Source organism: Meriones unguiculatus, chromosome 11, assembly GCF_030254825.1.
Source record: "Meriones unguiculatus strain TT.TT164.6M chromosome 11, Bangor_MerUng_6.1, whole genome shotgun sequence".
Lineage (NCBI taxonomy): Eukaryota > Metazoa > Chordata > Mammalia > Rodentia > Muridae > Meriones > Meriones unguiculatus.
The window spans coordinates 9,342,928-9,369,083 of record NC_083359.1 but is presented as its reverse complement, the minus strand read 5'-3'; the positions used below and the strand labels follow the sequence as shown (position 1 = coordinate 9,369,083).

Genomic DNA, 26,156 nt, shown 5'->3' with positions numbered 1-26,156 from the left:
ACAGTTCAAGGGGAGGAAGAGCCATTTTCTTTAAGGACTGTGGCCCCTAAAGAAACACTACAGTGGATGGACAGACGACACCTAGAAGTATATGGAGTATGCAAATTGGATCTGATGGATTATTAAAAAAAAATACCAAAGAGAAGCTAGGAGGAGTGGGGGATGAGTATGATCAAAATACACTGAATGATGCAGACCTCCTGCTCAGATGTAGCCTACAGGCAGGTCAGTCCCCATGAAGGGGAGCAGGAGTTGTCTCTGACATGGACTCTGTTGCTTGCTATTTGGTCACTCCCCCTCCCTTCCCCTTGCCCCAGGCCACAGAAGAAGAGGACCCAGGCAGTTTGGATGAGACTTGATAGGCTATGGTCAGATGGTAGGGGAGGAGGACTCCCTCTTTCAGAGGACTAGGGGAGGGGAATGAGGAGGGGGAGGAAAGGGGAGGACTGGAAGGAGATAACAGAGGGGGCTACAATAGAGATATAAAGTGAATAAATTGCAAAAAAATTAAAATAAATTTAAAAATACACTGAATGAAATTCTCAGAGGATTGATAAAAATAAAAAGTAAATAAAACAACCAGTGTTTCCCCAGCGTGGGTAGCTCAGGCTTCTGGGGAGGCAGAAACAAGCATGTCTCCGAGTCTGAGGCCAGCGTGGTTTATATAGAGCGTTCTAGGACCGCCAGGGCTAGATACAGAGACCCTGAAAGAAAACAACAACAGAAATACCGAACAACCAAGCAGTATTTAGTGAGTCAGGGGAAAGGACCGGTCATTCTCTTCGTGATTTTGTTATTCCTAAGTATTCTCATTGTAAGGTTTAGTTAGGTCTGGCTGTTTCAACAGTAGGATGATGAACGATGTTGTTTCCGTAAGCTCGTTCATTTCTGACAACAACGGTTTCTGCATCTGATTGGCATGCATATTATTATTAGCATTGGATCGAAGGCAGGATTCTGTCAGCTTGGTTTTTTTTCCCCCTGTTCACTGAGAGCTGTTTGTTTCATGTTCATTCATTCGCTCCGTTTAAAGATATTTATTGAAGGTCTGCCTTAGGTTCTTGGGGCCTGCTTTAGGTTTTTCTTGTCCAGAGAGATCTGGTTTCTCACGTGCAGGGCTTCATCTTTCCTTTGGCACTTGGCTTGAGCCTTCCACAGTGGGGTTTTTCTAGCCTACCTTGTCCAGCTGCAGTTCTCAGCGTGGGCGGGTGGAGGCCTGAAGTCGGTCATCCCACAAAGGGCCAGGAGGGGCTCTTTGGACACTTGGAACGGTATGCAGATGAGGGGGGCGGGCCTCGGTTGACAGACACCAAGGAGTTGAGGAAGAAGAGCCTCAAGATGCAGATGAGGTGGGCGGGGCCTCGCCTGACAGACCACAAGGAGCTGAGGGGGGCGGGGCGAGCCAGTGAGGCGGGATGTAGATGAAGGGGGCGGGTCACGCCAGCCGGGTGTGGAGGATTCCCGAGGGGGCGTGGCGCATGCAGATGAGGGGGCGGGGCCCGCCCGCGGGCGCGAGGAGCGGCTCTCTGGCCGCCGGGAACTGGAAGGCGCCCGGCTCTTTCTTTGACTGGAGCGGACCAGCGGACGCGACCGCCTCACCAGCCCGAGCGGGCGCGCGCTGCGGCACGGCGGCCACCCGGTCCGAGGCCGGCCAGCCGGCGGCCATCGGGCTCTGCTGACCATGGGCAACCACTCAGCGAAGCTGGAGGAGCCCGAGCCAGGTCTGTGGGGGGCGGGTCGCGCCCCCTCCCCGCCGCGCCCTTCCCCCACCGCGGCCCGGCGCGCAGGGGCTCGCGGCAAGGTGAACTTCCCGGGCCGTGAGTCTCCGCTCTGGAATGCGCTCCCGGGGTTGTGAAATTACCTGCGCTCGCCCGGCTGCCGGCGGGGCGGGGCGGGGCGGGCGCGGCGGGCGGCGGGGCCGGCGGGGGTCCCCCCTCGGCGCCAGTGCCACCTCGGAAGCTAGGAGGGCATCTGAGACGAAAAGTGCCACTTGGCAGTGCTTTTCTGGCTCTTTGTCCATCTCGCTGTGTGTGTGTGTGTGTGTCGTTTGCACACCACACACTTTCTGGAGTCCCACGGAAGGTGGCGACCCGTCAGCTGATTGGTTACTCGTGCCCAGACCTAGGACTGGATTGTGATTGTTTCGGACCCCAAATAATCCGTGCCTATTCTAGGAGAACAGAAACTTCTCAGTTTTTCAACTTTTTATTTGCTTGGAAATGAAGCGAGCTCGGTGGGGAGTCCGCTGGGTTCCGGTTTTCATCTTCTAGGTTGCTCTGACTGGACTCCGCACAGGTTCAGATGCTGGTGTATTTAAAGCGCCACTACTGTCACGTGAATTAAATGGGATTTAATTTAGCTGCAAAAATGACATCCTGGCCTATTGCAAAGATTTGGTGGTAGGTGAACAGCCAGACTATTAAATGTTTTTCGAAGTAGTAGTGATTTTTTTTCATAGATCAAGCCATGTTCATAATCTTAAAAAAAAAAAAAGCATCCCATTTATATAGCTCCTGACTCTGCCTGTGCATTCAACATTTTTCCATTTTCTTCTCCTTAAAAAAAAACAAACCACCCATTTTGTGCAAATGGAACCTCTTTGGGCCCTGCTGACTTGTTTTCGATTTAGGTCTCAGGAGCAGGAACACCTCAGCGAGGGCACACAACACATGCAGATTTTGATGCTATTCTGAAGCCCAAGCTGATGTGTCAAACACTGGACCAGTCTGAGAGCCTCCAAGCAGCACCCCTAGAAAAGGAGAACTGATCAAAGCAGTAATAATTTTAAAGTGTTTAACTTGGAAGGCTGTTATGCTCCCCTACTGTATCACAAAGGCTGAAGCTTTTAACTCCGGGCAGTATTGAGGCTCTGAGGTGACTTGTCCAGTGACGTATTCTGTGACTCCAGAGTGGTGTTGCATGGAGAACCCCAGTCATTCACCTCCATCCATAGCTCTTCATTCACACCCCAGCCCCTTTGGATCTGGACCCATGCCATTGCCTTCCTCACACTTGTGGTACATCAGACTGTTAGACCAGCCATTACTCAAAACTTTGACAGCCACACTGGACTCTTAGGGGTGACAAAAGAAAAATCATGGAGGTGAGTTACTGTGTAGAGTACCTAATGGTCTCATAGTTATCCAAACTTCTTTGTACAGAATAACCAATAATTGCAAAATAAGAATAATCTATTGTTTATTCTGAGAAAAGTTTGGATGAGCTAGATAAAGGGTATGTAACATTTAAAAAACACCTGTCAGTGCCAAAGAATTGTGAGAAACCATGAAAAAAATTAAGAGGAGACTGTCACTTTTGTTGATCAGTTGTTTGGTATTCCAATTTCCAAATGCCTGTATGTTTTAAAACTTGCCATGACTAGGAAGTCAGAAGACACGTGTAAGCCAGTGGCTTATTTTATCTCAGTGTTTTCGTGGCTCAGATGGAACTGGGGCTTTGCACATGCTAAGCACATGCTCCACCACTGAGCTCCACCCCAGCCGTTTGTTGTGGGTCTTCAAAGTGAATATAGTTTCAGGATGGGAACACATTTCGACTTGCCGCAAGTGAAGATACTTGGGAATCTCAGGAAAGGCATTAGATGTTTAACTCTTGGTTGAAAGGATGAATGTAGTCCTAACAATGCCTTCGTGAAATGCTGTGAAACTTAGCAGTGAGATTCTGGAAAGTAGAGTTTTTCTGTGCAGGGTGAATATGCAGTCGTGCATTGAACTAGGATCTGGACAAGGACTTCTTGAAAAGATGAGGGTAATGGTGGGAGGGAAACAGGAGGCCAGAAGAGGCAAGAACACCTAAGTCTGAATCAGGAAGTTTCTCTACTGTGCTAATTGTATCCTTTGGGAGCCGACATCCAGGAATGCATGAGGTTTGTTACAGGAAGTAAGACCAAAGGAAGACAGAAGAAAGAGGAAGCAGAAGTGATGAGGGAAAGCCCTCAGGCAGTAATGGAGCTTCAGGGAAAGCCTCGGAATCTTGCTGATCTAATGACGTCTAAGCCTGCAGATGGGTTTAGCAGTGAAGCTGACCAATGGAGGAGATTAAGCTTTTGTTTGTTTGTTTGTTAGTCCCTAGTCCTGCTGTGGGTGGTCATTGGCTAGAAGCTGTTGGGGAAAGGGGATGTGCCTTCAATGCCAAAAGCCAAGTGGAATCCTAGGATCCTAGTGGCATTTGAATGATGTGTTCTTTCTCAGATAGAGATTTTAGTGATGTCCCTTCAGAGCTAGTTGGCAACTGTACCTCAGATGTTTGGTCAAGGAGGTTCTATTTAAAGAGTAAATGAGGGTAAGAGAGATGGCCCTGTGGACAAAAGTGCTAGAAACCAAGTCTTAACAACTTGAGTCAATTCTCTAGAATCTACGGGGAGGAAGGAGAAAGCCAGTTTACGCAAGTTGTCTTCAGACTTCGCCTCCACCACACACAAGTAAACAAATAAATGTAATAAAGAGTAAATGTATGACAGTCACCCTTCTCTCAGACCCCTTCTGAAGGCTTGAGAGGGCTGCTTGTATAGGCACATGCTGGTGGTGGTCCTAACCCCTCAGGGGAGTGGTTAGGTAGAACCCAAGTTCTAAGCTGCTGTTGCTGATGTTTTTGTAGCTCTGTGGCATCCACAGTGGCAACAAGGTTCCTATGTCTTTGGTCTTCTGAGTTAGTTCATTGTAACTTACTGTTCTTGTAGGATAGTAAGAGAAATGATCAGGTTAAAGACAGAAGTTCCATCTTCACGGGCAGTTATAATTAGAGGAGTGTGGTGAAGGCTACATGCTTTACTTGCTCCAGGGCCTAGTTAACCACTTTTCAGTTTTTAGGCAGGTTGCCACAGGGCTACAGCCTGTGTACTGTTTAAAAGCGTCTGAGTAAAATGATGGACAAACCCAGCCAGCTTGGAGTTGTATTGACCCAGAGGGAGGGGTGCCATTTTATAATTCTTCCTAGAAGGTGAACTGAAAAGGCTTTTCCTAGTCATAGTACTAGCTGAGGTATATATTTAATATTTGTTTTAAATTTGCATTGATAGTTTAAAAATTAGTATAAATGATATAAAATGAAAGAAGTTTCTTTTTGTAGAACTTTCCTTAAGGATGAAAGTGGAATATGCCATTTCTACCTGTATACAGTGTGCCAACCCTTTGTTTTCTGAAATCTCTATGTTATAATTTATTTCAGTTTTCCTACCATCTGCATTTTATCATTAGAGGTTTGTAGTTTAGGACTAAGTTGGGAAGGAAGAGGAATTGTTTGAAGGATTTGAGCAGAGGCAATGTTTTCTCTTGTCAGTGGCTTTCAGTTTCAAGGATTCATCAATTTTTAAGTATTTACTAAGAGGAGATGATATATAGTCTGTGTTTTCCCCAAATATATTCTGTTATAGAAGAATTTCACAGCATTCTGAGAGGCACATTTTGGTAAAGCACCCTTTGTGATTAAAATGCCTGTGTCAAAGATCAATGGTAAAACATTGTTAAAAATAAATAATATCAAATATATTTGTTACTGTAATAAATATGAATGATACAAATAGTCCATTCTTTTAAAAGCCTTCAGGGCTGGAGAGATGGTTCAGTGGTTAAGAGCGAGTATTGCTCTTGTAGAGGACCCAAGTTCAGGTCCCAGCACTCACTTTGGGAGGCTGACAATCACCTGTGAATCTAGCTTTAGTAATCTGATACCTCATACCTCTGTGGCCACCCAGAGATATGCATATATCTAAACACGTGAGTGCAGGTGCACACACACACACACACACACACACAGACACACACAATAAATAAATACATACTTTTTATAAAAAAAGCCTTCAGATTTCTGTTTGAGCCCCTTTTGCTTTGATTGAATATATTTGGCTCTTATTTGATCACATACAGAATGAGCTGTGCATGATAAATTTTCTGAGCCTTTTTAAAAGATATCTATATTTTGCCCTCACATTAATTGGTATTTTGTCTGGGTATAGAGTTTTAAGTTCAGAAAAATGTAAAACTGTTATAGCACAGACATCAGTAGTTAAAGAGGTAACATGATGTTTATATATCTAGATTCAAATTATATTTTTCTTAATTCTGGTCATTATTTATTTATTTTGAGACAGCGACTCTTTATTCTGTAGCTCTCCTGGACTTGCTGTGTAGTTGAGGCTGACCTTGAATTCACAGGGATAAACCTGTTTCTGTCTGCAGAGTGCTGGGAGGCTTATGCCACCATTCTCTACCTACCCTGGTTATCCTCATAGTCAAGTCTGCATACCACTTGATTAATTTGTACTTTTTTGTACTAACACTGTCTAGATATTTCCCCACCTAACTCCAAAGGCCTTTGACTGGACAGATTGCCTATTCTTTGTATGTTTTCTGAGTCTTTAAATCAGTGTCTTTCCTGATAGTAAAGCAAATGTGATTTTTTACTTAACCGTGGTTCTCTCTTAGCTTTGTCTGACTTATAAAGTCATTCCAGTGAAATAATTAGAATGAAATAATCAGTTAATGACACAGGATACAAAGTTCCCCAAGTGAGAGGGGTACGATTATAATCCTAACTAGTACACCAGCTGACAAAACACTGGAAGAATTTAAGCATGTGTCATATGCAAACCATTTTTCCAGAATGTTCATAGAATCGTTAAAACATTGTTCTCTTCTAAAGACAGAAAGAAAGCATCATTAGAGTCTTTAAGGGAATTTTTACTGGTCGCTCTGTGATCATAATGTAATAAAATTATAAATAATAAAAGTTGAAAATTTTAAAACCATTTGGAAATTTTAACTCAAAATAGAAGTTGGATACTATTCTTATGGATCATTTAGGGAATAATTGAAATACCGATAGAGTTACAAACAATAAGCAGAGCCATTCTTTAGAAGGTTTTATTATCAAGTAGGAAAGGATGGAAATTAGTGAAGTCCGTGCTCGATGAGAACGTGAGAAAGAGCCAGCAGACCAGGTGTGGTGCTGCAGAGCGTGTGTGCCACCTAACTGGGGAGGCTGAGCAGGGAGGACCACTCAGCCGTGGACTTTCAAGCTAGGCTGGACAACAGAAAAAAAAGACTGTCTTTTCTGCTTTCCTCTGTCCTGAGCATGTAGCATGTGGATGATACTTAATGTTTGTTGAATAAATATGAAAGAACAAAGGAGAAAAGAACTGAGTGGAAAAATGCAGAGGTGAGTTTTTGTTAAAACAATGAAAACTACATTTAGATTCACCGAGAAAACAATACCCCCAAATTGACTGTATAAAAATACATGGCTGGAGGCCGGAGGAGGGGGGTCAGCCAGTAAAGTGCTTACTGAGCAGCACTACAGATGCCTGTGAAAATGTGTGCAGGGCTGTGCGGATCCCTGTGGAGGCTACAACAGTGCCTCTCTCAGGGTATGCTCTAGCCTCTTGTTGGTCTCCTAACTCCCTGTGGCCATCTTCTGCCTGCCTTCACCTTCACCATCTACTTTGCACGGATGCCAAGTTCCCAGTTGTGTCTTAATCCTCCGCACAGTCCTTTGGGTAGAGCTCTATTGAACTCATGGCAACTCTCCCTCATATTCGTAGGAAAAATCTGAATTCTCAGGAAATGTAGGTTTAAGATAGTTTAATGTGTTTGGCCAAATGTTTAAAATTAGGTTTTTAAAAAAATGTTTTAGTATTATCAATTTCTGAAAAGCTTGTGCATGGTAGGTCTTCCTTATTTTGGCACATGTAATTTGCAGCTGCCTCTTCCTCAGAGGACACCTGTTTCCTGGGTTTTGGTAACTCATGCTGGTCATAGATGCTCTTTTATCAGTAGCTTCCTCTGCTCATTTTCTCTTACTTTAGAACAGTGAGTGTGTGTGTGTTGAGACAGGGCCTTGTTCTGTATCCCTAGTAGCCTGTTCTTACGTATAGACCAAGCTGGCCTTGAACTCTTAGCAAACCTACTGCCTCAGCCTACTAAGGCTGGGGATTGTGGGCATGTACCTTCATGCCCAGCACAATTAGTCCTTTTTCATTGATCCTCCTCTCATTTCCACCTAGTTGTCCCAAATGTAACCTCATTGTAGGCAAATATTAAAAATTAGGGGTTGTGATAAATCTGGAAAAGTAAAGTCACAAATTTGACCCAGACTATAGCCAGTAAAGAACTAATGCCAGTGACCTTCAAAGCCCTTGAAAATCCTCTTATGTTGGCACATAAAACATCCTCTCTTTTCTCTGATGGATCCTGTGTTTCTCCCTAACATTAATAGCCAAACTGAAAAAAAAAAAATCTTGGAGGTCAAATTATCAGCAGTTTAACCTTCTGATCTTGAAATAGATAAAACAAAGAGACTATTCACAGTGGTCATAAAAGTATTAGGAAATTATCTGTGGATAATTATATTCTGCTCTCTCCTTTTCCTTTAATCTGAAAACATTGCAGTGTGCCAAAGTTTCATGGAATTATGTGTTTACAAAATTGACCTCAGATTAGTAAAGAAAAAGTCTCTTTGTAGGTAAACAGTGTTTGTGGAAAGACACATGTCTGTCTCTGTGTATGTGTATATATGTGTGTATATGTTGATTTTGTGAGTGTGTGTGTGTGTGTGTGTGTGTGTGTACATGTACATGCCTACCTCTCACCACTTCTTTGACTTGTTCATTTTCTGGGGCATTCTAGTTCTTGTGCTTTATGCTTTAGTTAGACTTAGTTTGTTTTATTTTATGTGTGTGTGTGCCTGCATGTGTGTATGTGCACAGGTGGCCTGCAGAGGTCAGAAGAGGGCATCAGATCCTTTGGAACTGGAGTTGCAGAAGTTGTAAGCTTTCTGATGTGGGTGCTTGGAATATTTATCAAGTTACGTCATTTATATCATTGTGGTATCCAGAACTTTGTGCTAGCCATTTTGGTTGTAAAATAGTCCCTAAAGTACTGCAAAATTTCTTTTTTAATAAATATTTTTTTTCTTTCTTTTTGTTTTTTGAGACAGGGTTTCTTTGTTTAGCCTTAGCTCTCCCACACTCATGTTGTAGACCAGGCTGGCCTCAAACTCACAGAGATCCACCTGCCTCTGCCTCCCGGAGTGCTGTGATTACAGGTGTTTGCCATCATACCCGGCCTCATTAACTATTTTTTCATCACCTTTAGGTCATCCTTTTTTTTTTTTTTGTTTGTTTGTTTGTTTGAGACCAAGTCTTTCCATGGCTGTCCTGGAACTGGATTTGTAGAACAGGCTGGCTGGGAGTTCACAGAGATTTGCCTACCTCTGCCTCCCCTAGAATTAAAGGCTTGAAGGACCAAGCTCAGCTAGGGTCATCATTATTAATACTAATTCTGCCACTGGTCTTGACTTGATGCTCTGAGCGCCTCCTGATGCCTGGAGTCAGCCCTTATTGCTTGTCAGCATTCTGGGTCTTCCTCACCTCTCACCTTCTGCTTTTGATCTCTTCCTGGTGCCTGGAAACTGTAACGAAACCTGCCAGACTGTGTATACAACCGTTGTTGCTTCTCATATATGTATATATATATATATAGCTGGGGTGCAACTCAGTAGTAAGTACTTATCTAGCATGTTGCTAAAATTCCTTCCCAGGGGGAACATAAGCAAAGCGTATTCCGTCTCCTAGAACTGAGGTCCCAATGACAAACTGAAGCATACTTCTGCCAAAGTTCCCTCAGAGGAATGAACAGAACATAGGTGAGGGGTTACTTACAGGGGTGTGGGCGGTCCTCCCCACAACAGGCCATACTTGGAAAAGCTCCTTCCCCCATCAGCCACACAGATGGAAACGTCCTGCCCTTAATCATCCTCCCTCTGTTATGCTCTAGCCCCTCCTCAAGTGTGGGATTAGGCTGAATTGTGTATACCAGGTAGTAGCGAACAGCTGGATATTCAGGTGAGGGTCCCTATTCACGGGCCCCTGCCCCTCAGTGAGACAAAGTAAACACAAGCCCAGCTGGGATAATCCTTTTGCAAGGGGGTGCCGTTGAATTTCCCAAGATGGTAGTTACTTGGTTTAGAGACTGTCACTTACAAAGAGCCCTTGTGAGGCCCTGCTTCTTAGCCTTAGTACCACAGTTAAAACACACACACACACACACACACACACACACACACACACGGTGTAATGTTTAGGGCACAGACTTTTTAACTTTTTTGGAGACTTTTTTCCTGTCCCTGGCTTGGATTAGCTTGTGTAACTGCAATGTCATCCCTTAGAGATATTGCACCTGGTCAGGCGCCATTCCTGTCTTAGCACCCAGGGAGGATGTTTGGGCTGCCCGTCTGTCAGGCCATACTCTACTTCTCATTTCCAGGAACCTTTATAGCCGACCCCTCCACAGGTCGACAACTTAGTTTTCTCCGTACACTGAAAACAGTTATTCTTAAAGAGGCAAGCAGGCAGCCAGGTATAGTGGGATGCACCTTTAATCCCAGTCCTCAGGAGGCCGAGGCAGGTGGATATGTGAGAGTTTGAGGTAAGTCTGGTCTACAGCCACGGCTACATAGTGAGACTTTGTTTTAGGAAAAAAAGAAAAAAGGCAGCCAGGTGCTGGGACATGGTTGAAGGAGAGGTAGTGAGCAGGTGGGGTGGAGGGATTGCCCAGAGAGTCTTTAGGCTAGGATCGCAGGAAGGCTTAACAGTGTGCTCACTTTCATGCTCCCTGGAGGAATTTTAGTCTGCTCACCACCCCTCAAGGCTGTAAGAGTCAGACGTGCACATTTGGGAAATGGAATGTGGATTAGCCTGAAGAGGTGCGTGCTGGGGGAGTCTTCTGGTAAGGCGGGAGAAGAAATGGATTCAACTGAATAAACAAATTCTGTTTTCTCTAGGCGATAGGTTGGATGAATAGGCAAAGCCCTGGGCTCAGACACTCTCAGCTCATTTCTTCTTCTTACTTCAACTTGATGGTTTTTCATGTTGATAAAACAAGGATCTGCGCTACACGTACATCGTAAAGACCCTTCTGATTTTCAGAGGAGTATGATTGTGTTGTATGTTTGGGGGAAGCCAGATTTTAAAGTGTTTTGAACGTCTAGGTAGTACTGTTGCAGCCCCATCACGCCCCTCTGACAATTGCAGGCCAGAAAGGAAACTTCCAAATAAGGCTCTATGAATCTGGGGAACAAAAGGGAAACAATAACTAAAAAGCAAGTTTAGCCTTTGCCCTGGAATGAAAAGAATGCAGTCTGTTGGTTGACCTAAAGGTTTCTGTTTTACTTCATATTTAGGTGCAGTGGTCAGCTCTGACCATGTTTTCCAAAGAAGTTTCTTTTAAGATTTTAAAATATTTGCACTATGTTAAAATGATTGTATTATCTTTTCAGAGCTCTGGTCAGTTTTATTTATAAAGCTAAGTGCTGGGAAACTAAATTCAGAGAAATGAATCTAGGCTCACAAATGACCATGGGGAACATTTGGTATATACTTTTTTTTTTTTTTAGTATATGCTTTTATCTAATAGAAGCACAAACATTGCCAGGTCATTGCATGGCATTCTGGACATCTAAACTAAAAGAATGGTAAAGTAATGTTAGCTGCTCGACTCACTGAAAATGTGCACACTGCCATTTTAAACAGTGATTCTCAGGATTATATCCAAGAATGGGGAAATCCTTTACAGTTAAATGAACAGGGTGGACTGCAGAATGAGATATATGCTCATTTTGTTCATTGTATGTCTGGAAAAGGGTAACCCAGAGAACACAAATTGGCATGGCCTGCTGTCTTACAGAAGGCTTTGCTTTTTTGAATGAAATCTTTTTTTGGGCTTGAGGTCACAGCTCTTACCATTTACTTGGTTCTTTACATAATTAGCCCTTTACAGTTATTTGCCTGTCTGGTTTGTATACAGTTGATTTTCTAAAAAAATGTATTTTTTTATTTGTGTGTGTATCTGTGTGTGTGTGAGAGAGGGAGGGGAGGTGTGTGTGTGTCTATGTATGTATGTATATATGTGTGCATGTGTGCCAAGAGCACATGTGCCATGGTTCACATGTAGAAGTCAGAGGACAACTTTCAGGAGTCACATTTCTCCTTCATTGTGGGTTCTGGGGACCAAACTGTAATTGCCGGGATTATACCCAAGAATGGGAAAATGCTCTATAGATAAATGAACAGGGTGAGCTCCCATCAAGTGCTTTTCCTGCTGAGCCACCCTGAAGGCTCACATTTGAACTTTTGACTTCTGATTTCAAACCTAAAACAAAGGCTAGAGGATCAGTGGTTGAACACATATGTAGCCTATGTACAGACCTAGATTTGGTCTCTAGTACCACAATAAGTAAAACAAATAAGAAATTGAATTCTAATTAAAGATGGACTTTATTTTTTTAATGATTCATTTATTTTATGTGTGAATATTTTGCTTGTATGTGTGTCTGTGTTCCATATGCGTGTCCATAGATGTCAAAGGAGGGCATCAGATCCCCTGAAACTAGAGTTGTGGATGGTTGTGAGCCACACCATGTGTGTGGCTGGGAATTGAACCCAGGTCCTCTGTAGGAGCAATATATCATGAATATATAAAAGAGGTTATAATTGATCGTTCTAATTGCTGCCTGGGTAAATAGGTCTTGAGATTCATATTTATGACTATAGGAGCAGGATATATGTGTTGGTGAAAGAAGCAGGGAAGGCTGAGGTACTTAGCCCCCTTGTCCCAAAAGAAGTCAAGCCAGGACAGCTCTTTAGTGTCCCACTCAGAGTCCAGGTACTCAGATTCTTCTACTCCCATCATTCAGCTGTGTAACTTAGGTGTTTATGGAGAATTTGCCTTTTCTAGCAATTATTCTCTTTATTTCCTTTATGAATTCTGATAGCCTCAAAACAAATTGCTTTGTTTTTTCAGTATCTTCTTTTTTATGAACGTTTGCTCTCAGGAAGTTAGTTCTATGGCTGACCACAGGTCTTACCCACATGTGGCCTAGCTGACGCAGGAGGTCAGGCCTGGGTTTCACTCATTCTCTTCTACTGCTTGCTGTAGACCTTGCTGATTCCAAGGGCCTGTTTCTTTGGACCTCATCTGGCCAGGCTTTTCTTCCACCTCTTTCATGCAGATGGCAGGGTGGGGAGGCCACGTCATAGCTTGCTTTAGAGGGCTAAATGGAGGTCAGTGGCCTCACAAATAGTCGAGCTTCCCCTGAGTCCTTCTGTTTATCCTTGGAGAGGCTGATGAGATATGAAATGAGAGCTTCTCTGTCTCTTATATGACTCATTCACCATGGCCCTACCACATTTAGTCTGAGGCCCCTAAATAGGAGCTAGTCATTCCTATGCTCCTGGATCTGGTACTTTCAAAATATCTCCTTTGCCCAGAGATCATTTGTTCTAAGCCAGCACAGTACTTGGAACACAGCCATTTGGTGGCATGTTTGAGTGCGAATCTTTTTTGATCCCTTTGTCTGGTACCAATTAGTGACCCTTTAAAGTTTAGCACTTTCTACAGAAGACTTGAGCTTTTTTTCTTCTATTGCCTTTTCTTCCCTGCATATGTGTGGGCTTTTCTTATCTTAGAATTGCATCTTTTCAACCTTTATATTTTAAATTAAAAATATTTTTATTTCTCAATTCCTTTAGGGAAACTCTGAGTGAATGTGTCTGTTGGTTAACTGGATTTTCCATGGTGTTCAGTATCACATGTGATCGATGTTTTGCGATTTTTGTTAGACGGGTTTTCGTTCCTGTCACAGTGAGCTTATAAAGAGCAAAGGGTTGTTTTAGTTCACAGCTGTGACAGTCCCGTCCGTGGTCATTTGGCCTCTTTGCTTTTGGGCCTGTGATGAGACCGTGTATCATTATGGGAACACCTGGCAGAGCAGAACCACTCACCATAACTGGGCACGAAGGAAGGGAAAAGAGGAAGAAACAAGTATCTCACAAGTGTCTTCAAGGCCATGTCCTCAGTGACCTAAAGGATTATCACCAGTTTTTGCCACTTAAAAGTTCCACGCCCTTCTAGTAGTGTCAGACATGGCACCAATGTATCCACCTATAGCAAGGCTGAAACAGTCTTTCCTAAAGTTACATTTCAATTCTTACAAACCTACAATTAGGTAAGAAACTTTCAGAAAGACTGTGTCTCAGACTTATCTGTTTTGGAGCCATATCTGTTTTGCATCTTGAGATTAAGTACTGTTACCTGTCTTTTGTCTGCCTCATCTTCCAGCAGCAGTCCTGATACCAGTGAATAGATATGGCTGCCAGGACTTCCTTCCGCCCTGCCAGGCTCAGGCCCTGCTGCAGGCTGTGTACTGCAGGCCAAGAATTTGGGGCAGAGGTGTGATTATAGAGTATAGAGGAAGAGACCTCAGTGCATGATAAGCCTGAGTCTTGACCTTTTCTTCTGTATCACATCCCAGGATTTGAATTCAGTCATGAATTCCACAGCTCAGGAGACAGCTGCACTGAATAGCAAAAGCACTAATGATAAATTTGGCTTTTTAAAAACTACATTCAAGGGGCTGGAGAGATGCCTCAGTGGTGTAGAGTCCTGGCTGCTCTTTGGAGAAGTGGGTTGGTTCCCAGCATCTCTACATTGCAGCTTACAGTTGTCTGCCACTCCAGCTCCCGGTGATCCGATCCAGGGCCCAGCAGACTCTGCACATTCATGTTACACTTACATACACGCAGGCAAAAAACTCATATATATAAAATAAATCTGAAAAAAAGATTACAGCCTCCTTAACTGATATCATGGGCAAGTTCCTGCGAACCCTTCAATCATACATAAGCACTCTCTTCTTATTAGTTAAGAGTCTGTTTTTGGATTGTTGTTGCTACTATTCTTGGGTTATTATGTTGGCTTCCTTATTTACTAGCTGAAGGGTCTTGCACTAGTTACATATTTTCTTGCTGTGAAGAGGGGCAGACCAGTGACATTACTTGAATGGGGTTTTTAATGTTTTTGTCTGATGACATAGCAATACATGCTCATTTTCCAGAAAATGGAGAAACCAAAGAAACATGGTGGTGCAGCCTTTAATCCCAGCACTGGGGAGGCAGAGGCAGGCAGACCTCGTCTCTGTGAGTGCAAGGCCAGCCTGGTCACAAAGTGAATACAGGACAGTCAGGGCCACACAGAGAAACCTTGTCTCGGGAAAAAAAAAAAAAAAAAAGATACACCAGGAAAAATAAAATTCCTTATAATCCTGCCACCCAAAGATAATGACTTAGTGTTTATTTGTATTTCCATTTTATAGATGCATACGTACATACATACATACATGTGTATATACATACATACTGTAACATAATTAAACCATACTGGGGGCTGAAATGATGGGTTGGTGGTTAAGAGCACTGGCTGTTCTTACAGAAGACTCAGGTTCAATTCCCAGCACCCATGTGGCAGTTCACAACTGTCCATAACACCAGCTCCAGAGAGTCGGGCATCCTCTTCTCACCTTTGGGTAAACCACTCATAAAACACAAAAATAAGTAAATTGTAGTGTGTGTGTGTGTGTGTGTGTGTGTGTACTGTATATTCAAGTTCATTTTTTTAATTGGAGCAGTGTATCATAACATTTCTTTTTGTAAATACTCCCAAATAGTCTTAACACCTCCATATCATTCTAGTGTATATAATATTATCATATTGTAATCGTTCTAGTGTTAAATCTAATGTGTTTCTACTTTAAATAATACTAATGCAGAAAATGTGCTTACATGTTTAAACATTTCCTTGCGATAGGAATGTGTCTCCTTTATTATTTTTCGGAGCCTAAGACTAGACAGAAGTATTCCCCTACATCTAGGAGAAGAGCTCAGGAGCTAGTTCATTCACGTCAAGGCTCTAGAATGGAAGCTTCTAAGTCTTCCTCTGTGTGAGGATTTATTTGGATACCACAGACCAAAGGCATATTTTTGCAGGAAACAGTATGTTTCACTCTTAGGGGAAGGTCCGAGTTTGGAGAGGTAGGATGGCGCTGGAACCCTCATCTCATGTTTGCCAGAGTACAGGAAAGTAGGGTTCTGTAGGGACTGAGAGCACAGCACACATCTTCTGTAGCTAGCCGTATGAGCCCGCGCTCCTGCAGCCGCAGAGGCTGATCGTGGCGCATGAGGGAGAACAGGGTTTTGAGTGATATGATCATTCCTTTGAGAAAAAGGAATTGTCAAGAGGGCTGGAGCGCTCCTGGGTAAAGCCATGCAGCCAGTGCTGCATATTCATGCAGAATTGACCCAAGCAGAAGACTCAGTGCTGCAGGGTCACAGGTGGTGCAGTGTGTACCACTGCAGCTGGCACTGCGTTCCCAGGGCCTGGGTCTGTTATGCACCAGGATTTTGATGTACTGAAACCACTACTGCTGCAAGTGAGCATTTCCTACCATCGTCCTTGCTTGGCAGCCTTAGTTCCTAGAGCAGTTCCTGGAACAGGTACAAATAAAGGTGAAGAAAAGGGGCCTTCTTGGCTGCCAGAGGTTACTGAGCTAGAAGACAGCAGGTTCAGCTTATTTAATGGGAGGTGGACTCTGCCTTCAGCTGAGATTTATGAGGTGTCGGAGGTGGAAATCACAAACAGGAAGAAAAAAGGTTCACTAGATAATCAGTTGTCAGACATCAGATACTCCTGCCAAGATACTATTCAAAAGAGGTCTTTTTAGACATGAAATTTTATCCCAGTTGAAGAAATAATTAAACATCAAATTAGATATTGGGTATTGGATCAGAATAGAAATATAAAATTGAGAAAAATGAAGAATGTAAGAAGGCTGAGCAATGACCTTTGCAGCAGGAAACACTAAGTTGTGTAAATTATATTTGCAGTAGCTGAAATGCAGATGTGGTATAAAGTGAGGAGTCTTAAGAAGGATGGGCCTAGAAGGGAAAAGCCAGGTACTGGACTGTCTCAGTATAAGGGTGAGACCACACCAGGTCTTGGGATGTAACGTTTTCCTAAAAATTCTCATTTTTGTTGATGGGCTTGGAGATGGGATTGCTAAAAGTATGGCTATGACTGTTAGGAATGGCACATTCTTAGCATAGCATAGGCTAAACCTCTCCTACCTGAAAATAAAAAATGCAGGACTGAGCCCTTCTCAGAGCATTTCAGGTTTTAGCTTTTCAGATGAGGGATGCTCAACCTGTAAAGGTTTTTGCAAACATTTCAGAATCCAAGAAGTCATAAAGTCTGAAGCACTTCATGTGTTTGAGATAAGGGACACTCAACCTATATTTCCCATATGCCAGGGATTGACTATGATAATGAGAAGTCCAGGAAAAAACATACCAAACCGCAAAATGAAGGGAGGAAAAAGTTGAACTGAGTTAATAGGCAGGAAGTAAAATAAAGTGAACAAAATAAGTCAAAATAATTAGTATTGTTATGAATATTCTTAAGCAATATCTACCTGTAAAATAAAAAGCAACAGTATTAGCACCAGAAGAAGCCAAATGCAAGAAGAACTGAAGCTTTGAACAAGACAAATAGAGACATTAAATACACCATATACTGATTTAAAAAAAGCCCAACATTTTAAAATCTCATGCACCGTTGTTCTGATGTATGTGGTGGGTAGCATGAATACGTTGAAGCCAGCAAGGATGGACGGAGTCTGCATAAACTGCACAGAGCATGCCTTGCCTAAAAGTAGGGAGATTCCTACATTTTGAAGCAAACATTTTCCCAGACAAAAACTTGCTGTGACTTGTAGGTCGCCACTTTCACTGTGTGTACCAAATGTATTTAAAACACAAAAATATGGACAGTATAGATAATATACTCAATATGTTTATCAAGCAAGGAGTAGACCTTTTGTCTTAGATCTAAGGGGTTTTTATAGAATTGGATCATGTACTTTGTCACAGAAAACAAAAATAAAAATTATGATTGTATGCAAATACCTCCTGTCTTAATCCAGTGAAATCAGTAACAAAAATGATTATGTAGAAAGTACCTTGGCATTGAGAGACACTTTTTTTTTTTTTTTGAGACAGGGTCTATGTAGCTTTGGCTGTCCTAGAACTCACTGTGGAGACTAGGCTGGCCTTGAACCCAGATCTGCTGGCCTCTAGCGTGCTGGGGCTAAAGGCACGTGCCAGCATGCTCAGCCTAGAATTAAGAGACACTTGTAAATAATCTGTGTTCTAAAAGGAAGTAAAGTAGGAGATCCCTTGTGATAAATTGAAGAGTTTGTACCAAAATCTTCAGAAAGAAACCAAAGCTGTGGTAAAATGCTTACTTATAGAGGCATTTATTACTCTAAGAAAGACAGTATTTATGAGGAAACTATTCAGTTACAAAACAACAAAACAAAAGGAAATTAATAATAGAAAAAACTTAAAGAATACACTAGAAACAAGAGGATAGAGAAGCAAAACCAAATACTACTGATTGAAAAGCCAGGGATTGAAAATTATCCTCAATTAAAAGAAAATATTGGCTGGGTAGTGGTGGCACAAGCCTTGGATCATAGCACTCAGGAGGCAGAGGTAGATGAATCTCTGAGTTCAAAGCCAGCCTGGTCACAGAGCAAGTTCTAGGACAGCCAGTATTATACAGAGCAACCCCATCTCAAGAAGAAAGAAAGAAGGAAAGAAAGAAAGGAAGGAAGGAGGGAAGGAAGGAAGGAAGGAAGGAAGGAAGGAAGGAAGGAAGGACCAATGAATATCTCTGTGGAAGAAATAAATTAAGTTTATAATAATTTATTTGGAAAACTTCAGGAAATAGTAATTTTCTTTAAAGATATAAATTCACAAAATTATTTCTAAGATGGCCATGGTGGTGCACACCTTTAGGCAGAGGCAGGCAGATCTCTGTGAGTTCAAGGTCAGCCTGGTCTACAACATGAGTGTAGGACATCCAGGGCTATACAGAGAAACTGTGTCTTGGGGGAAGGGGGAAGTATTTCTAAGAAAATATAAAGCCTGCAGTATAGTCACATATATTGCTTTATTTTTCCGTTTGTTTATTTTGTGTGTGCACCCATGCATGCATGCACATGTGCATATGCTACAGTGCACATTTAGAAGTCTGAAAACAACTTGTGGGAGTTGGCTCTTCGTTCCCACCACGTGAGTTCCAGGAATTAAACTTTGTTTTGTTTTTGAGACAGGGTTTTTCTGTGTAGCTTTGGCTGTCCTGGACTCACTTTGTCAACCAGGCTTACCTCGAACTCACAAAGACCTGCCTTCCTCTGTCTCCCTGAGCGCTGGGATTACAGGTGTGCGCCGCTGAGCCCAGGGAGGAATTAAACTTGAGTTGTCAGATTTGGTGGTGAGAGTCCTTACCTGTGGAATCATCTTACTGGTCCTTATTACCATTATTTAACATTATTTTTATATTGATGAAGTAAAATTAAAAAAATTGCTTAAATCATGAAAAAGGAAACTCATTCTGAGAGTAAGAGTTTGTAAGCTAAGTCAAAATAAACATAAAAATACAAATAGCTTTTTTTTCTGTTCTAATTGAGTATACCTTCTCTAAAGTGCAGTGTTTCTGATTTCAAATTGTGAAATCCATAAGTAAACTATCTGGTAAGCTGAGTGTGGTGGTGCATATCTGTAATCCCAGTACTCAAAGGCTGAGGCAGGAGGATTGGCGAGTTCAAGGCCAACCTTGGCTACACAGTGAATGAGGTGGAAGGCCACCCTAGGCTACATTGGACCTGGAACACACAAATATACTTCTACCAGGTAAGAATTCTTAATCCATAACCCACTTTGATTTTGGGTTTGGGGTTAGGGATGTGCTCCAGGCAGTAGTGGCAACTAGCACGGAAGGGGAAAAATTACTTTTACAAATCCAAAGTGAACTTAACATTTAACTAGAGGTTACACAATATAAGGTTAAAAGTATTAGAGCTGCTTGTGGTCCTAGAAGAGCTGAAATAATGTAGAAACTACACAGACATGCAGGTTTAATGTCCCACCATCTTTCCAAATGGCCTGATGTAAGACTAATTTCTTCTCAGATATTTTCATTAGAAAGGAAAAAAAGCTCTTAATAGTCAAACCTCAACGGAAAGTATCCTTTTTCAGTTGAGCCTCTTCTTTGGAATAAAAAAGTAATATTTAGGGAAGATGGGGTGGGGTGGTTGGGAAAGCAACTGTATGTCTGGATTTTAGAACTTTTGTAGCGAACACTTGATAACATTGATTCAGAAGGAAAGAGAGAAATTTCAAACAAAGTTAGCAGTTATTCCCCGGGATCTCACTCACAGTTACGGTGTTAGCATGTGAACTGAGGTTTTGAGCTACTGTATGGCAATGCAGTCAGTGTTTACCCTGCCCCCACCAGACAGGGGTTTTCTATGTAGCTCTGGCTGTCCTGGTACTTACTTTGTAGACCAGGTTGGCTTTGAACTCACAGAGATCCACCTGCCTCTGCCTATCAAGTGCTGGGATTAAAGGCACTCACTACCATGCCTAGCAGGAAAAATTTTTTAAATCAAAACTGACCTAATTATAAAATTGTACTTGTGGTTTAATATAAGATTTTGAATGACAATGTTATACTGTCCGTGGAAACAAAGTTGATAGTTTTCTGCAATTTGGAATAAGTAGCTTAAAAGGTCTTAGTGCTGTTGAAAAAAAAGAGTATAAAAGATGCAAGTGGATTTGGATAAAGTGATCAGCAGTCTTAAATGTTATATATATATATACATATATATATGTATATATATGTTATATGTATACCTTATGTACATATTGGTAAATATATAAAATATGCAATTTGATATATATTATATAACAAACATAGGTTAAAGCAGGATTTGGCTATTTATACCAACAAAAACTTAAGCAAATAAAAAAACTTTATTTTGATTCTGTTTGGGTTCTCACTGAGAAATGACCGTCACCCTGTATTCAGAAATACATTTTTAGGATTAAATCTGACTGCAGGTGACAACCGATCCCCCACAAATGAATGGCGTAAAAAGAGACATGCTTGCTTCTCTTGAGGGTTTGTGCCTGTGATCCAGGGCAAGTGTGATACCCAAAGGTGCTGAGCCATGGCCCCTGGTGCCCTCTTGCTCCACCACTGTGTGAGAGTTTGAGGCCCAAAATGGGCTATTTTGGACAACGAGGATGAAGGAATGGGGCAAGGAAAGAAAGTGAACAAAAGGAATGTGTTAATACTGTCTGTTGAGGTCCAGCTTCTGGAAAGTTCTATCCAGTTGGCCAGAACCATCTTCTGGCCACATCCAGATATAATTGAGGCTGAAATGTGCCACTGGAACCATGTGCCCAACCAAAAGTTATGCTGTTGAGGAAGAAGGAGAGAAGCATATACATGGCAGTAGAGTGTCTAGAGGTAAAAATAACTAACTATACATTTCAGAAAGTTAAAGCATGAAATTGTTTACCATGAAGAAATAATAAATGAGCCAGAAGTGTATAAATGGATATATGAGATATAAATACCTAACTTGACTTAAATATTACATACTATATCTGTGTCTTAAAACATTACATTCCCCATTAGTGTGAAATTTGTTATTTTTATGTATCAGTGAGAAATAAACTTAAATTGTAAAAAGAGAAGATGATATAGTACAAGTAGTCTCTATTTGACATATGTAGCACTTTGTGGATAATATGAAATTCCTTTATAGGAACAAAATTTATAGCTAAAACAGATGTTAGAGATCAATAGGCATTAGTGATGAACAATTCAAATGCAGAAGAAATGAAGGGGCGAATGAGATTCAATAAAGTAGTCATGGGTGCCTGGGAAAAGGCTCAGAGATTAAGAGCACTAGTTGCTCTTCCAGAGGTCCTGAGTTCAATTCCCAGCAACCATATGGTGACTCGCAACCATCTATAGTGAAATATGGTGCCCTCTTCTGGCGTGCAGGCACACATGCAGGCAGAACACTGTGTACATAATAAATAAATAAATAAATAAATAAAGTGGTCATGGAAATTGGGACTGTTGAGGGGATTAAAAGGGACACTCCTATTCTCTGCCAGTGTCCTGTGAATGATTGCAATCTTTTTTTGGAAAAGCTATCTGGCAATAGCTGTTCCAGTTGAAAATGGTCTGGGTGTGACAGCTCCTGCCTTTAATCTCAGCACTGAAGAATCAGGGATGGGAAGATCTTTGTAAGATCAAGGCCAGCCAGGGCAATAGAGTGAGACTTTGTTTCAAAACAAACAAACTAAAGCAGACAAAAACCAAGCAAAGAGCCACAGTTCATAAAGCATACTTACAACTGTATGTCACAGGTGTGTGTGCTGTGTTCCCAGATGTGTCACGTTTATGTCAGTTTTTGAAAGTCTGGGAAGAATGTATTTTTCTAGAGCAGTGGTTCTCAGCCTGTGGGTGCAACTCCTTTGAGGGTTTATCATGAGCCTTTCACAGGGGTCGCCTAAGACCGTCAGAAAACACAGATATTTACATTATGATTCATGATAGCAAAGTTACAGTTATGAAGTAGCAACAAAAATAATTTTATGGTTGAGGTCACCACAACATGAGGAAGGTTGAGAAACACTGTTCTAGGGTGTTTTGTCTCCAGGGAGGGGATTTTGGTTTCACTTTAAAATGAGGTATTATTTTTGTATGTAAAGGTGAGGAGTTTTGTGATTATGAGTGAATTTAGGAGGTGAGTGTGATAGCACTGGTCATTAATCCCCACATTTGTGAGTATAAGGTAGAAGATCAAGTTTGGGTATAGCCTGTGCTACAAGAGACCCTGTCTTTTTTTTTTTTTTTTTTTTTAAAGGGGGAGTCGAAAAAGATACGAACTTTTGAACCTACATTTTTCTGGGTTTGAATCCCAATTCAAAGTGTGGATCTTTGGATGTGTTATCTGACCCAAGTGTGTATGAGTTTTCCCCTTGGTAAGATATGTAAAAACAGTAGCTGCTTGCATAGGGGTTTGTTGTTGGTTGCTTGACTGGTTCAAGATATTCTCAAATTTCTGAGCTCGAGTGATCCTGCTGCCTCAGCCTTCCAAGTAGCTGCGTCTGCTGGCATATGCCACCAAGTCTGGCTGCAAAGAGTTTTGAATGAGTGAATATTTGTAAAGGTATTTGGTCCGGTATAGATTTTTACATGAGAAAGTTATATTTATGTATTTAACTTTTTTGAAATATTACTAAGTCAGAGGTTGAAGAGAAAATCACTCAGTGTATTTTTTCAGTGGTAAAGCGCTAAACATTGTCATTAGTTTGAGAGCTTGATTTTGAAGAATGCAATGAAACACAAAATTTTTCTTCATCCTTCGTTTGCCTCCTTGGCCCTGGAGTGAAGAGAGGGCCCAACTAGCTGTAGAATACAGATCATTGCTTATCTTGTGTTCACCAGGAGGGAACTTAATGGCAGTTCTTATTGCATCTGTGGAACTGTCCAGCTGTTGACAGTACTCGCATCTGCTTCCATGTCTGGATATTTAGTGATTCAGACATCATTCTGGGAAACAGAGGCAAAATAAATGTCCACTGAAGTGTGACAGATCATTTTCCAGAGACAGCCATAATTCTGTCTTCCACTCCACGTGCTTTTCCGTAGTGTGACTTCACCACTTCTTCCATGGAAAATGTGCATCTGGAATCTGGGCCGGCTTAGGACTGTCTGAGTTGGAGAGATAAGTATGGCAGAAGTGATAAGCGTATCTGCTGAGACTGGCTGTGAAAGGCCATGCAGCTTTCTGTTTGCAGGAGCTCTGAGCCATTCCGTAAGGACGGTATTTCCTGGGAGATCATACTGGAGAGGTCACTATGACAGCCCAGCTGCGCTCCGTCTGACACCATCCATGTTGGTGAAGGAGGCAGGATGTTCTAGCCTAGCCACAGCTCCACAGGCCAGTCAACTTCAGATTGAAGTCACATGAGCATCTAAGTGAAACTACCTAACCAAGTTCTCCCCAAATTAAAATCATGAGAACATACGGTAGTTTTGTTAAGCTGTGAATTTGTGGGTGTGTTCTCAAACAGTGATAATAGATGAGATGTGTAGGTTTAGCAGTGCAGCTGTGGTAAGACCATTCACTCACATTGAAAGAACCTTCATGGACAACCCCGCCAGCTGTTCCTTGCACCCAGAAATGCTGGCCTAATCACAGTCCTAGCAGTCTTAAAATTTACCCTATTTAACAATGTCTTTTGATTGTTTTGTTATATGCTAACTAGCCTGTATAATATTCCTTTTCAACTGTTGCTTAACGGTGTCTGCTAAGGTGCCTGTAAATTAGGCATTGTTAAGTTACACTGAGCCTAGTCAACTTCTTACGGTCAACCTTGGTCCATAAGTACTCTTGAAAAATCACTGGAAAAAAAAAACTCAGGCAGTTGGTGGCGTACACCTTTAATCCCAGGGAAGCAGAGGCAGGTGGATCTCATGAGTTTGAGGCCAGCCTGATCTACATAGTGAGTTCTAGGACAGCCAGGGCTACACAAAGAAACCCTGTCTCAAAAAACCGAACCAAAACAAACAAAAGAAACAAACAAAAAACAACATAAGTTTTAGTTGCTCACCATGAAATTCCCCATTATCTTACTCTGGTGGACCTGGGTGTTAGTTATTCTCTTAGCCTCCTGTTCATCACTCAGTCTACATCTTGGTTGTCAAATTCGACACACTTAGAGGGTGTCGAATAACCCTTACCTAGGAGCCTAGTGCTGTCATGGTGTCCACATCCTTCACCTCTCAGTAATAATTTAGGCATTGTATTATCTCAAGTCACCAAGAGAAGGCGGAGTATAGTATAAGATTTTGAAAAAGGCCCCATTCACACAACTGTGTTATCATGGTTGCTTTATTATTGTTCATCTCTTAGTATGTATAACTTACAAATAAAACCCTATTATAGGACTATAAGTACATGGAGGGAAGCATAGAATTGAGTATCTGTGGCTTCAGTCACTCACCAAAGGTCCCCATGGCTAAAGGGAAACTGCCATATTACCGTTAGTATACTCTAATAGAGAACTCATTTGAATACTTGTTTGATTTCCTGGCTTCTACTTTACTCTCCCCAGGGGCTCTCCTTGGATAACTCAGGGTTTTCTCCTTTCAGTGGGTAACACTGAACTTTGGCCTCAACCTTAATTGTTTAAAGGATGTCCCTGGTCTCAGAGAAACTTGGTGAAACTTCAGGGGACACCTTTGTTCCGTGGATGTGATGATGGTTATGATGTGTGGGCCTTGGTGCTTCTGGAACTACATCTCTGCTGTGAGGACCTGCAGTATACTAACACAGATGACTGAAGGAGGTAGGCAAGTGCGAGAGACAGAGCAGACTCAGTGTGTCCTGATGCTAGGCTTTGAGTTGACCAGGTAAAACCTCTTTGTATCTTTGGAAGCTTGAGTTACGTTTTCTGTTGTAAAAGATTTCCAACTCAGAAAGACTGTATCAGAGGTATTTTAAGGTTCTGGCAAGTTGAGGGATTTTAGCAAATCAAAAAAATCTTGAGGCAGTTTGTTCAGTGAACTAATGTTGGGTCCTACAAGGCCTTTTGGAGAGAATAGGAATGTTTTTATTTGACTGAAGGATAGATGATCAACAGGAAACAAAACTGCCTCCACAAACCCAGAGGTCATGCGGAAGAGTCAGTCAGTTTATTCTTTGTGGTTCCAGGTTCTTTCAGAACTGGAACCAGTGTGTACCATGATAGGGGAGACAAATTTCAGCTTCAGATAAAGAACGATTGTCCAACTGTGATCTGGTCAGCTCTGGATGAGCCTTGTATGTATGTGTTGGGGGAGGGATGGGGGGAGTTCTCTTTCATTCAAAGTACTCACTCAGTGGTGACTGAATGGTTCAGCAAATACCAGAAGTTAGATGCATTGATACTACTGTGTATGAAAAAATGGGGCTACCAACTGGGGTCCCTAGTAAAGGGAGCAGGGGCTTTCTTTGGCATGAACTCAGTGGCAGGCTCTCTGATCACCTTGCACTGGGGAGGAGGGAGTGTGCAGCCTTGCCAGTCCACAGAGGAAGACAATGCAGCCAGTCCTGATGAGACCTGATAGGCTAGGGTCAGATGGAAGGGGAGGAGGATCTCCCCTATCAGTGGTCTAGGGGAGGGTATAGGGGGAGAAGAGGGAAGGAGGGTGGGATTGAGAGGAGCTGAGGGTGGGGGCCACAGCCAGGATACAAACTGAATAAGTTGCAATAAATGATAATGATAATAAAAAGAATTTTTATTAGAAAAAAAAGAAAGAAAAATGGGGCTACAGCATTTCTGTTTCTTCCAGTTCTAAACATATATGATTTTATACTTAGGTATCAGAAGATTTACT

The 26,156-nt window shown here is 42.1% G+C and overlaps 1 protein-coding gene across 8 annotated transcripts in view; it reads left to right on the top strand.

Annotated features, from left to right (window-relative positions):
• Specc1 (sperm antigen with calponin homology and coiled-coil domains 1) overlaps window positions 1-26,156 on the top strand; it is a 250,854-nt gene that overhangs the window by 108,808 nt on the left and 115,890 nt on the right. Inside the window, exon 1 of one of the 8 annotated variants that reach the window (XM_021639174.2) lies at window positions 1,516-1,721. The exons of the other annotated variants lie outside the window; for them this stretch is intronic. Within the exon in view, the coding sequence (XP_021494849.1) occupies window positions 1,682-1,721 (40 nt within the window). The 5' untranslated portion in view covers window positions 1,516-1,681. Of the gene's footprint in view, window positions 1-1,515; window positions 1,722-26,156 lie in introns of those variants that run through there. 8 annotated transcript variants of the gene reach the window in all.